General features: G+C 46.2%; 1 protein-coding gene across 1 annotated transcript; it reads right to left on the bottom strand.

Moving 5' to 3' along the window:
• Positions 1 to 1,267: 1,267 nt before the first annotated feature.
• Positions 1,268 to 12,514, bottom strand: REELD1 (reeler domain containing 1). The gene is given in 9 exon segments (XM_066360173.1): positions 1,268 to 1,483; positions 1,485 to 1,570; positions 1,573 to 1,879; positions 2,649 to 2,712; positions 3,159 to 3,443; positions 3,919 to 4,072; positions 6,211 to 6,374; positions 8,126 to 8,348; positions 12,307 to 12,514. Coding segments are annotated over 9 exon segments (1,707 nt in total).
• Between the last annotated feature and the right edge of the window lie 1,527 nt (positions 12,515 to 14,041).

Below are 14,041 nucleotides of genomic sequence, written 5' to 3'. Positions count from 1 at the left end.
TCAGCACCAGAGCGGGGGTGAGGTGGGGACCCTTAGTCACTGCAGCTGGTCCTGGCATCACCCATCTGGCTTTGCTGCTTTTCTGGGCCTGGAGCTGCACGACAACTGAGGCCTGGCTGTTATTTCTACGGAGGTGACCGTCTGTATCTGGCTGTAAATTGCTCGGCCAGTATGTTCAGCTACCTGTCTCAGCTTCCCCGTTCTTCTTGCCAAGGAATCTTCCTAGCCGCTTACCAGCCTGCATCAATATGAGGTAAGCATATTCAAGATTTATATTCAAACCTGTCATTTTGACCCTCCATAGTATCTATGGGACTTTTGGTAACCCCAAATGACCTCCCTGAGGTTGCAAGAGCAAGAAGGTGGTCTCTGTCCACATTGCTCTTCTCCTGACAGTCCCCCCAAAAGACAAAAAGATGCATAGAGGCCATTCCTTGAACTGTGCTGCCGTTACCTCCTTCCCAGCCTGACCTTTGGCAAAAGCCACTAGACTGCTCACTGTGGGACTGCAGGAGGCTCTCTTCACTGAAAATGGATGGGAGGTCTCAGATCTACTTACACCTTGACGGAACCATTCTGGTGTTTATGGCCTCATGTTGTGTGCATGTTTTCCCACAGAGGTGTTGAATCAAGCTCTCTCAGACTCTCTTCACCTCCCAGCGATTTCCACGGTGAATTTGCCAGACCTCTGCGCTTGCAGGTACACTGAATACCCTTGCACTCACCTAGCCCAATAATCAGAGCCAGTTCTGAACTGGAGCTTTGACACGGAAAACTTTGGAGGTGGTTTGCAGAGTTGTGAAGCGGGGCCTCCGTTCTTTCTCTCGCAAGAGAAGCAACCCCAACATTCCTCTTTTATTATTATTTTTTTTCAAAGAGTTAGAGAGAGGAGGCTGGTACACGGAGGAGGGACACCATGTCTATTTCTGCGGGTTCCTTAAGGCAACGGAGGAAGCTCGGAGCGCAGGGGAGTCTAGTTAATGAGTAGGTTATGCAATATTCATTGTGCTGGGTTTAACTCTTCAAACAGAACGTCTAATTGCAAAAAGAAGGGGAAAAAACAGCTAAATACAGATGTTAAGACAACAAAGCTTGGGGAGGGCTCCGTCTGTTGATAAAAGTACCTTCTACTGCTTCCTCCACTCACCACGCTGACAGCAGCCCGGCGGGCCCCGCGCTCATCAGCTAATTCTCATTAGCTCCGTTCTGGCCGACACCCTCCACGGGGTCTATGGAGGCCACGCAGAGGCCTGGGATGGCGGGCTTCTCAGGGGACTGTTTCCTTGCTCCCCGCAGAGGGAGTGATCCAGTTGTATTCGGCTTCAACCAACACACAGGTGTTCTCCCCAGCCTGCCTGACGGGCACAGTCTCAGCCCCGTCGCCCCTGGCAACAGCATCCCACGCAGGCTCGCGGAGGGCCATCCCCAGCCACTGGTGGCAATACTGGGTGCGCAGGTAGCACAGGTCAGCAGCTACACGCGTCCATGCCCAAAGTGGCCGAAAGGCAGAGCAGGATTCCCAGTTGAGGAGTCCCAAGCTGGATCCCCGAAGGGGCACTGGCTCTCCTTGCCCAGGCTCAGGCCTTGGGTTGGTCTTCCTGGGGGAGCCCACTCTGGCCTCTCCATTTCCCTCCCCCATGCTGGGCTCCTTGTGCTTTGACTGAGACAAGAAGCTGGCAGCCGGCCTGGGTGCCTCTGACTGGCCAGCAGCAGTGGGTGGCCTGGGAGAGGCAGAGGTGTGGGAGACGGGTGTCGGGCTGGCTGCCCCTGCCCCGTTCCCAGCCCGGGCTTCAGAAAGCCAGAGGCGCTGGGGATAGGTGAGATGGACAGTGTCCAGAGGAGCTCTCGTCACCGTCTTGTTAGAGGTCTCCATTTTATCCTAGAAAAGCAAAGCGGACTGAGTCAAAGGGGCCGGGTCTTCACCCCAGCTGCCATTGAACTCTGCAGCCAACCTGTCTGTGTTTTTTAAAGAATTCCAAGCAGCAGCTGAAAGCCTAGTCTTGTGCCTGATCCTGGAAGAGCTTAGAGTGAAAAGCCCAAGGAGATAGATGTGTGCTTGTTACTGACGGGGATGAGAGAACGTGGAGGCCAGTTACAAGAATAAGCTTAGGGTGGCCTCCGGACCAATATGGATGATTGTTATCTCCGATGGCTAAAAACTTTGAATACATCTTTTTATGCTAATGCCCATGAAAGAGGGACCATTTAATCTTAATGTGGGTTCTGATAAATTTGAGTAAGAATATGATACCATGTTTTATTTTGTGTTCCTTTTAAGACTTCAAAGGAATAGTAAATGAATGGGTATGTATATTTAATATTGCCCATTGATCTAACCTCCAGGACTACACATGGTCTTATAAGGCCAATGTTATGAAGGAGGGTTTGGGGGCAGGAAGTAGGGAGGAATTATTAACCAAACTGAGTGGGAAAATGAATCACTAAAACCACCAATTTCTACAATTGCCAATAGTTTTAGAGACAAAGGCGGGTATTGGTTGGTAGAATGACACTGTGTATATTATACCTTTGCTTCCTTTTCTATAGCTTTGGATACCTGTCTAATAGTTCTTACTTTGTAGCCTTAAACTTCCCACCCTGGTTTCAAAATACCAATCTCATTTCCCATACACAGCATGGGCTGTTACCTGTTCATTCTTATCCGAGGGCAGGCAACTTTCTGATGAATCAAAACTTGGATCATCCTGAGTCCTAAATGGATGAATAGAAGTACTGAGAAAAGGTCATTAAGTATTTGGATCAAAAGCAACTTTCTCCAACACTGCTGTGAATACTAGTTAAATCAGATTTCCTTGAAAAACACCCAAGTTTGGAATTGGTGGCTAGAGGGGGATATTGGAGGGGAGAGTTGAGTGAGGATGGCAGCAAAGGACTCACTGAATGTTTTTATTTATTATTTTATATAACTGTATATTCATATACAAATCTTTATATTTTATTTATAGCAGCATGTCTAAGATCTAACTCTATCCAAGAGAGTATACTCTCCCCAGGTGATTATCATAACCAGCCCATTTGACCAGTAGCCCTTCTATAATCTTTTTCGGTCACATTCCAAGAGGTTTGCATTTCCTTAGCACCATAGTGTTTGGCGTCATCCCACCACCATACTGAATGACCCACCGCTGTCCCACTACCTGTAGTGGGCACTAGGGCTGGAAGCAAAGCCCTCAGTGGACCATGTCCTGAGGGCCACGAGCCTCTCCAGCCCACGGACATCCAGGGAGGGTTCTAGGGTTGAGTTGCTGTCCCTGCGGGATGGCTGGCCACTGCTGACTGCAGGAGTTGTGTCTGATGGTGGTTGGAACACAGTCTCTGCACCCCCAGGAAACTGTGACACCCCAGTCCTGGCAGGAACAGGATCTGAGCTGTGTCCTCCAGCAAAGGCAATAGCAGACAATAGCAGAGGTAGCTGCATGCAGCTGCAGAAGAGTAATGGGGAGACCAGGAGCTAAACAGAGTCCCAAAGACAGGGAGAGTGAGAGCATTTTCCTGGCATTGACTAGCACCAACAGCTACGCTAACAAAAAAGATCTGACCAGTAATAAGCCCTGACCCAGCAGCAAAGCATTTCATTTCTTAGGTCTTTCTAGAGCAAGTCCTGGACTTCTAGGCTGTGCATTCCTGACAGTCACCAATCAGTGAAAATAGAAACCACTGCATTTTTTTTTCTCACCTCTGTTAAAAACTGCTTCTAACTAAAAAAGAAAAAAAAAGGAGTCTCACAAATCAAAGATTTTTTAAAGCCCTTGATCTTTCTTGCCATGTCAGTAACACTAAGTGTTTCCCAGGTGGTCATAGGGACTTGAGCCTCTGCTGTGAAGATCATAGCCCTGCACAGCCCTCCACTGTCCAGGTTCCCCTCTGTGACCAGCGGCCATGACAGCCCGGCATCACAAACAGCTGCATGTGGTGCAGGAAGCAAGTGCAGGTGTTGCTGTCAAATTAGCGTCTGGGTTCTGTTCTCTGCTCTGCTGATTCCTGGAGGCTTTGGGCAAGTCCTCCGAGAGCATCAGCGCCTTCATTTGCAAAATGGGACCAATAACAGTACCTTCAGCATGCAGTTGTTGAGAGGGTGAAAGGGAGTCATGAAGGAGAAGCCCTTCTGGTCTACACCATGTGCAGCAGTCTGTCACCTTGACGATTAGGATGACCAGGATGGCATTCACAAAAAGGGTTGGCAGAACTTTTTCTGGCCAGGGCTCCAATTGGGTTGGGTTGAACCTTTTTGGGAGTGGGGGTGGAGGTTCTACTCTGTTCCAGTATCTTCATCACTCAAAAACGTCGTGATGGAAATGAAGAATGAGGACGACTAACACAGACACACAGAATGTGGCAGTTTTAAACTCCCACCTGAACTCTAAATGCATTCAACCTCTGCAGACACACTATGTGCTGGGCATCATAACAGGTGCAGAAGGGGAGCGGGTTGGTCATCATTTCTCAACTAAAATCCAGGAGAGACTCTTGGAGGCCCAACCTTATCAATTACAGTGTGGCGACAGCCATACTACCAGGGCTGAGGAAGTAATCACACTTACCCAACAAGTAGTATAGGGGAAGGTTTCACAAAGGAGATATCTGAACTGCCCCTTGGAAGATAAATAGATTGTCATGAGGAACAGTCCAAGTCTGAGGAAATGTCAGAAAGCAAAACGTGGACATATAAAAGTAAGTCATGTCAAATGAGGTCAGGTAGGACCCCAGTGTCCCAACGGCCTGCTGGGAAATGTTTGGTAAATACAATATGCTATCTACCCAATGTGAAATTAATGTGTATTGGCCTACCGAGGTCTTCTTGCAGTTAAGGAATCTGTTGCACTTTGTTAGATGAATGACGCCTCCCCCAACACACACACACACACACACACACACACACTCTCTCTCTCTCTCTCTCTCTCTCTCTCTCTCTCTCCTTTTTCCTTTGGGAAACACCAGAGTTTGTGTAGAGGAAGAGGCAGGAAAACAGGCTGGGGCCTTAAGGGGAGGAGTGTGAGCAGTGTGATAAGGAGTTCACCCTGTAGCTGTTCAGACTGGAGTGTCAAACCCCCGCCCCCCCAGACAAGGTCCCCCACGCGGCCAACCATCAGAGAGGTGGCAGGGCCATCCGGAGGCTCCTTCCTGAAGTCTCGCTTTTATTCATATTCATATTGAAAGAACATGCTTGGCATTAGAAAGCAGCCTTTGCATGATTTATGAAATAAAACATGAGACTTCAAAAACATGGTGGGCTCGCAGGGTCTTCTTCAGGCCAGGCTGAGATGTTTTCTCTGCTTTTAGGAATATCTTGGAGAAGTTGGGGGAGCAGCGCCAGGCACTGGGAAGAAGATTAAGGGTTGGGGCAGGGGCAGAGTATGGAGGGTGGCCCAGGCTTAGCCCTGTGCCTTGGGCTGCCCGACTGAGGGAAGTCAGGGATTTGAATCGGGTCCTGGATGTAACATGCTAGCCAAGAATACAGGAAAGTGGGATTGAATGGATTAAAGACTGGATTTTCTGTGCAAGTAACTGGATGCTTTTGTGAGTGCATCCAGTCAGAGCACTTAACTAGACATAGATGACGAAAATGAATCCCATAGCACCGGTCATTTTTAGGTAGGTCAAGCATTCTCTAGCTGGTTAATGTTTTTGGTTTTAGTTTTAGTTTTGGTTTGTTTGTTTCAGAAGTTCAAGGGCCAATAGGCTCTAAAGTCACATGGTGAACTGTTTCTCATTCCTGGTTACCTTCTCTAGTTGAGGCTTCAAAGAGACACCTGCCTACTGCAGACAGTGAGAACTGGATGAGCTTTTATTTTAAAAAAAAAGAAGAAGAAACGATCATTTCCTTTTCAAGCTCCCTGTGTAGCTTCAGGGTTTGAGGAAAACAGCTGAACTATTGTGCTGATTGGTAAAGATGGGGGTGGGTGCACTTTTTGGTTTCGTAGCATAGTTCTAAATCTAAACCCCAGGGCTCAACTTCATCTGTAGGGTTGAGTGGACAAAGGGTGTTTGTTGCAACAAACACAGCAACTGTGCCCATGGCCGCCTGCTAAGGGAAGTGCTGCCACGTCCCCCAGAACTGCGACAGTCAGCCAAGGTGGCTGGTTATTGCTTGTGTTGCAGAAACTGGAAACTAGTAACTTTGAAAGGAAAATAGATCATTATAAAAATAATAGTGCCAACTCAGGTGCTGCATGCTGTGGCAGACTGTACCTGGGACAGGTCCTTCAATGCCCCTGGCCTCTGCCCAGGGATGGGGGGTCAGTGAGCCAGGTTCCATGCAGCCGTGGGAATGGGCTCTCCTGCGTGTCTGTTGGGACACAACAGATGATTTAATCCTTGCCCCATAAACGAAATATGACTGGATGACTGATAAACTGTGGGAAAAAGCAGAGCAATGGAGGGGTTAGTTTCCCTACAGTAATACCTCGGGCCATCCTGCTAGAAAAGAGAGAACCAACAAAATGATAAAGAAGAACAAAAGAATGAATAGCTATGAAAAAGAATGAATGGAAGAAGCAGAGAGAAATGATCTCATTACCCCTTGGGTGATGACATTATTCTTTCTAAAAAAAAAAAAAGTCAACAAAAACCCAATAGCAAATAATAAAATTTGGAGAGGATAAGCATAAATCGATAAATATAGTCATTAAAAATCTCAATGTGACTAACGGGCATCTTCTTTAATTGTTTAGACTCAAAAGGTTCCATATGCCACTACTGGCATATTGTTAATTGAATTACACCGTCAATTGAAAATTCTGTAATTCTACTATACAATTAATTCTATTGTAATTGTATTGAAAATTAAAGATAAGTCATTAATACTCTAAGTAATATGTTGAATGCATAATGCCTTTCTTCATTAAAAATCAGTTTCATAAACATATCTTATTTATTCTTCCCAAAATTTCATCGAGGTAAGGATTATTGGTAAATATCATTTTTCTCGCTATAAATAGTCAGAAGGCAGTTATAAAAATGTGATTAATTAGCTGAGGCCATCCAGAGAATTAAGAGTCACAGTTCAGGCCTAAACACGTTGAGGTTATTGTGGGGAAGGATCCAGATGTGAGAGAGCATGGGGTGACTTTGGGAGAGGCTTCTGATCACATGACTTAGCCCCCTCTTCTGCCAAACGGAGATCATGCCTTCTACACCACTTCCTGTGTAGCCCCACCTGGCAGCTAGGATGGTAAGTCTGCAAATAGAAGTGAGGTGCTTTGAGAACTCAAGGTAAGTACAGGTGTAAAGACTTCACACACCACACATCCCCGCACTGGATTAGAGCCAAAGGCATGGCAGAAGCTGGGCCACACAGCAGCCAGCTGGGCTGTGGCCTTTCCAAACAGGCAGAATCATCAGGGCACGAGTTCTCCTCCCTGCTGTCCCGCTTGCTGTGTTAGGACCCCAGGAAGGGGTGGAGATGAGACACTACATGAGTGGGGCCACACCTCGCGCCTCTTTCTGTTCCCAGTGCAGAGGGGAAGCTCGGGGTTGGAAGGCTGCTGCCCTTAGGCACAGCCTCTCTGAGAGCTCTGAGGTAGTGGGGGAAAGCCACTGAGGCTCTCCCAAAAACAACAATAAAGTTATCTTTCTTGATAAAGCCAATTGTCTCATTTTCAGTAATGATGAAGCTAATATAGTGCTCCCCGTTAGCAGCGCTCTTCTGAACACTCTGCCTACATTGGCCCATTTCTGTGAAGTGGTGTGTCACTGTCACGCCCACTTGACAGGCCACAAGCCGAGGGACAGAGACTTCAGGGGCTTTTTCTGGGCCCAGGAAGGTGTCCACCTATCTGTCCGCCTCAGTGTCTCCCCTTCTTGGATCTCTCTCTACCCTCCCAACCACAGATCTCTGGTTCTACTGAGGACTTCCAGGAGAGGTGGGCCAAGAGTCACCGTGCCCACGGAGGAGGAGAAATCACACTCTTCGAGACCACAGATAATGGTAAAGACGGGTGGTGTGGGCAAACGTTTAGTGACCCTCTGCGCAGGCTCTCTCGTTGGGGCAGCCCCAGTGACCCTGTCCCTGTGACACGCGTTTGCAGAGGTATGCCATGGAGGGGAAGTGCCCCTCTTTTCAAAGTGGAAGGCTAATGACTAAGAAGCAGCATGTTGCTCTTACAAAAATCTGATGTCCCCCGTGGGCTGGGCTGGGGCCTTCCACTTGAAGGATAGGTTCCTCTTCTGGGACTTGTCAGAGCAGGTGACTGTGTCAGCCTCTTTAAAGCAAGTCATCAGCTGGGCATGGGGAGGAACGGGAAGGAAGGTGCCCGCTATCTGATGATCAGACGCTCTTCTGGCCTGAAGTAGGAATCCCATGAAGTCACAACTGCTCTTCATGGTCAGTGCAACAGAAAACATCTATTCGAGGTGAACACACTGGTGTAGGGACTTGGTGACTTCGTGTGGACACTGCAAAACTACAAGCCTGAAGCTTCAGGCCAGCCCCCAGAGAATGAGCAGTCCATTAGGGACAAAAAATAACTCGATGTGCTGCTATTTTACACCCCAAATAATTTCCATCTGGATCAGAGATATGTAAAAATGAAATACAAAAGAATAAAAAATATATATATTTTTAATATTGGAGTTTTAATATTGCCTCACTAAGACAAACCCAGTAGCCATAAAGGAAGAGAGGATTTATTTTATTATTATTTTTTTTTTTTTGTATTTTTCTGAAGCTGGAAATGGGGAGAGACAGTCAGACAGACTCCCGCATGCGCCCAACCGGATCCACCCGGCACGCCCACCAGGGGGCAACACTCTGCCCACCAGGGGGCAATGCTCTGCCCCTCTGGGGCATCGCTCTGCCTGCGACCAGAGCCACTCTAGCGCCTGGGGCAGAGGCCAAGGAGCCATCCCCAGCGCCCGGGTCATCCTCGCTCCAATGGAGCCCTGGCTGCGGGAGGGGAAGAGAGAGACAGCGAGGAAGGAGTGGGGGGTGGAGAAGCAAATGGGCGCTTCTCCTGTGTGCCCTGGCCGGGAATCGAACCCGGGTCCCCCGCACGCCAGGCTGACGCTTTACCGCTGAGCCAACCGGCCAGGGCCGAGGATTTATTTTTAAAATTCTGAATATGAAAGAAATCAAAGGACAAATGGTAAACTGAGAGAAGTCTTTGTAAGATACAAAACAGGCAATTATGCAAAGAGTTATAGTGAATCCATACAAAGATAACCCAAAATTATGAAAGGACACTAAAGAAAACAAAACAAACTCAAGCATTAATGTTAAAAATAATTATAAATCAGATACTATGTTATATGTGTCTTATAAACAGATTATAAAATGTGTAGTCATGACCACTATTGATCGAACTATAGAAAAATGAGAGGACTCATGCACTAATGCCAGACTCTCCACCCAACAGCTCTGCAAGGGGGTAAACGAATAATATTCCCCATACTTAAAAGGCAGTTGCCACTGATACGTGCTACAACGCAGATGCACCTAGAAAACATTATAGTAAGTGAAATAAGCCAGGCCCCAAATGAGAAATGTTGTATGATTCCACATACATAAGGTACAAAAACAGGCAAATTCATACAGACAGAAAGATTCGAGATTACCAAGGGGGGGGGGGGGAGATGGATGGAGAGTGATTGTTTGGGATAATGGATGGTGGTGATGGCTGGACAACACTGTGAATGTACTTAATGCCAATTAATTGTGTACTTAAACATGGTAGTTTGTGTTATGTATAAAAATTATGTGTGCACGCACACCATGCAGCAATTGACATTCTTTGATCTAGCAATCGATGTTCCTTCATTAATAAATGTGGCAAACACTGAGGTTCACTACCCACAGCCTTTCTCCATTTATTCTCTGCAAACAGAACCCAGATGTTACGTTCAAGTGGCAAGTGGAGACCTCTCATCTTCAAAAAAGCAAGGCTTCTCCCTGTCCTCAGACTAAAACTGATGCTGCAAGTTCCTCCTGACTAGTGGCCAAAGACAGCGAGTTGGCGGAGAGGGCTGCTAACTCCTGAGACATCTCCCCTGCTGCCCAGACGCTGTATTCTAGCTTTGACACCCTTGCGAGACCTACAGCTATGGCAGCCATCCTGAGACTGGGCAATGACAAAGAGTTGACCCCCAGCACGCTATCAATGGCAGAGCAGGAAAACAGAAACAACTGAGAGTCTTGATGACATCACTGAATGGCTTTACCAAACACAGAAGCTCCACCTCCAGACTTAGGGAGAAAATGAATGTCTTTGTTAATCAGCTTTCCCGGCACTTCCAACTCGAAGAATCCTGGCTCTACAATAAGCGAAAGTATAAGGACATCAAAAGAATGGTTTCTAATGCCAAAAGCTTGAAAAAGTAAACATCCAGCAATAGGAAGTGAGTCAAATCTATCTCATGACCTACCTCTAGAAAACCAACTGCCGTGAAGTCTTTGAAAATGAGCTAATGTATGCAGTAAAAGATGACGGCATGACTGTCAGGTAAAAAATACAGATGTTGAACAGAATGCTTTAACATTCGTAAGGTTAGCTTCATCAGAGATATCACACTTACACATGCTAATTAATGTGCATGGAAAATTTCTGGGGAAATGAACAAGAAACAACAGTGCTTACCTGTAAGGAATCAAGCTGAGTGCCCAGAACAAAGGAAAGAAAACTTTTATTTTTTATTTTCTAATCTCTATACTGCTTTCATATTTTTTAAACATGGAATACTGTCTTAAAGCTATTTAAAACATTTTAAAAAATTTTAGTCACTCATTTTTAATTAAACAGTGACTAAAATCAGGTCAATAACTTTTATGGACTTACTAAACTCAGCTTAGTGTCTGTGATCATTTTATTTTCCATATCATTTTATTTATTTTCCAGATCATTTTATTTGAATTTCTAATAATAAACATCGGGGGAAATATTTAGTTATCAGGTAACACCAGGCACTGTGCTAAGCACATTCTTGAGCAGGACAGCAGGATCCTTACTCTAAGGAGCTCACAGATGAGGGTGGGATCCCAGCAGGAGAACAGTGATGGAGACATAGTAAGTAACACCTGACTCTCACTGCATCCCTGAGGCACTTCCTTCAGCCCTTTGTAAATTATCTTAGTTCCGATGCCAATCCAATTATGTTTCTTCACCTATTGTAAGAATGCAGTGTCAGCATATACTGGGTCATTTCTGCAGATTTTCCTGCCTGATTCAGTGTTGTGATCCTTACTGTCTCATTCCCCTACTCCGGGTGCCGACATGTGGATCCCCACTGGGCACATCTGGGGGCCGGAACCCCCAGAAGCTGCCTCGGCCCTTGCACAGCCTCTTGCATTTTGCCCCCGCATGTTGTATGCACACTGCTATTTTCTAGCTGCGTCATGATGTGACAGTGTTTGAGGAAACTGCTAGAATAGCCTAAATTTCAGTTTTAGGTGTATGTTCCTGCCGTGGGGGCCAATTGTCTTACCTACATACTGTTTTCCCCCATCCTTACCAACTGAGCAAAATGATTGGATGAAACAATATGCAGAAAGTAAATTTTATTTTCATTTATCACTTCTAATTCCTATCAGAAAAGGTAGCAAAAATCAGAGGAGCAGAGCAAGCGCCTCTGATGGGTTTGAGTTCACCTGGAGCTGCGTAGACACATATCTGTCTACACTTAGCCCCCGTGGTCAGCACCTACAGCATCCTTCTCTGCCTTTCTACCTGGCGCCTTGGGAGCTAGATCCACGAAGGCAGGTATGACTCTGAAGGGGAAACGCCCGGGGGGGGGGTTTCATGTGGATTCTCGGGGGTTCCCCTGGAACTGAGCCCCAGTTTCCCACAGCAGTGACCCGCCCGGTGCCTCTCACTGGTGTCCCTCTCTTCCGTCTTCCTCTCCGCTCTTCCTCATCGCTGCTTCCCGGGATCGCCTCCCCAGTGAGCCACCCGCCCTTGGGTTCTTTCTCTGCTTCTGCAGGCACTGGAACTAAAACAGCAGGAAATGCATTTCTCACCCCCAAATAATTTTAGTTTTAAACAATGGGAAAAAAAGAGTCTATTTTACCTATAGATACACAAGATACATGCTGTCTGTTCAGAATAACTCCATTTATTTCTTAAAATAAGGACAGAATAATTTTTTTATAATAATACTAACCCTCCTCTCTCATAAAGATAAATATCAGTACGGAGATCAGCTGTGTGGTTTTCACGACAAATATTTCATGCCTGCCTCTTAGTTTTAAAGCCAAACGTTAGCCCAGGAAAGTACTGATGGGACAAATGTGATTTGGAATTTGTGACTAAGGCCCCGAGGCTCCCCAGGGTGTCTCAAAGCCTCTCTTGTACATACCTGGCACCGTGTCACCTGGGGAGGAGGAAGACCTGCCAGCATGCACGGTGACACGGTGGGTCCCCGGGCTCTGAAGTGGGGCTTCGATGTGCTTGGGCTGCATGTGCTCACAGGCCAAGGGGCTGGCTCCATGGGAAAAGGCGGAGGAGCAGGAAGCCAGGCAGAGGGCCACACAAACCCAGCCCACCAGGGCGGCAGGCACCCCCATCCTGTCCCTTCCTGTGTCACAAGAAACGCCAGCTTCAATCCAGATGCCATTGAAGAAAATGACATGATGCTTTTTTCCACATGACTGCCTTGAGTCCCTCACCGCCTCTGAACCTGGGATACCATGCATGCTGCTTCCCCAGACGGCAAGTGCTCAAGGTCAAGATCAAAAAAGCACACCAAGCTATAGGAAGGGTTTCATTTCTAAACACTTAGAAAACGATAAACTTTAACTTTCTCGAAAGACCAGATTGTTTCTTTTTAAAGAGAGGATTTCATATTTAAGTTAAAGAAAAGAGACAAGAAAATAAGTGTATCTTAATGTGAACTCCTCACAAGCTGTGTGATATCCAAGGTCGTGTGAGCCATGGTACATTCTTGCTGAAGTGAGACACCCAGTATTCCAATATGGTCAGGCAGCATGGCATATGGTAGACTGGACTGACATCTTATCTTTACAACTGCAAGTTACAGAACTAAATGCTACAAAATTCTGCTGACTATCAATTATTTAAGGCGATTACTACTTCACAATGCTTTGATTGCTTCTCCTTCCTGTTGACTGTTTTAGTTACTTTGCTACCTTTTCGCAGAATAGATGGGCAGAGAAAGGTACAGCCAAGTCAATCCACCCTATACCTTGTTAAATATAGTGGCAAAAAGAACCGGCTCAGGAAGAGAATGAAATGACTAAATAAAATAACATTTACAGAGTAAATTTCATTTTTGTCCGCCACCTCGAATGACCACCAACAAAAAGAATTAGAAGTTGAGTGTGTACAAGAAGTTCACAGGTGAAAACCAAGTGAGAAGGAGCAAACAGGGAAGTGGCTCTCTGAATATTCAGGGCTGTCAGACTTTCTTTTTTTTTTTTTTTTTTTTTAACAGTTGTTTGTTTTTATAGTCCTATGCACAGGTATTTAAAAAGTTCTGCTAGTATTTTGATCTAAGGAGCAATGGAATGCAATGACAGCCCTCCTTTCTAGTAAGTGGTTTAAAAAGGTAAAAGTAGAATGTCAAAATTTAATGAAACTAGCTATAAAAGTAGATCAAAGAGATCATCCACACAAACCAAATAATCAAGTGTCATCTAGTCTTATCTTCACACACCATCAACACCACTCTCTACACTGACCAGACATTGGGAGACAGGAGTATGATCTATGGATCAAATCTCAGCCTCGAGTTAGAGTCCTTCAGACAATACCTTTTGCTGCTAGGCTTGCTTTCCTGGAGGCTAAAACCTCTGCACCACGAGGGACCGAGGGACCGAGGGACCGTTCCTACAGCCTTCCCCCACAGTAAGAAGAATGAACAATGAATCAGTAAAAGCATATTCTCAGCCGAGGGAACACAAGGCCCCGCCCATTTTCAGAGGGGCTACATAGAAAATGTCCTTTGCACCCTTGTTGACAGAAGAAGATGGTCTCCTCTTCCTAAAGGTAGATCAAACATAGATGCACGCAGAGGAAGGGCAGTGAGTGCTCTGTTCCCCAGCCCTCCACCACAGCCACACCTCCACCCTTCC

The sequence above is a fragment of the Saccopteryx leptura genome, chromosome 1, assembly GCF_036850995.1.
Source record: "Saccopteryx leptura isolate mSacLep1 chromosome 1, mSacLep1_pri_phased_curated, whole genome shotgun sequence".
NCBI lineage: Eukaryota > Metazoa > Chordata > Mammalia > Chiroptera > Emballonuridae > Saccopteryx > Saccopteryx leptura.
This window is presented reverse-complemented; position numbering and strand designations above follow the sequence as displayed.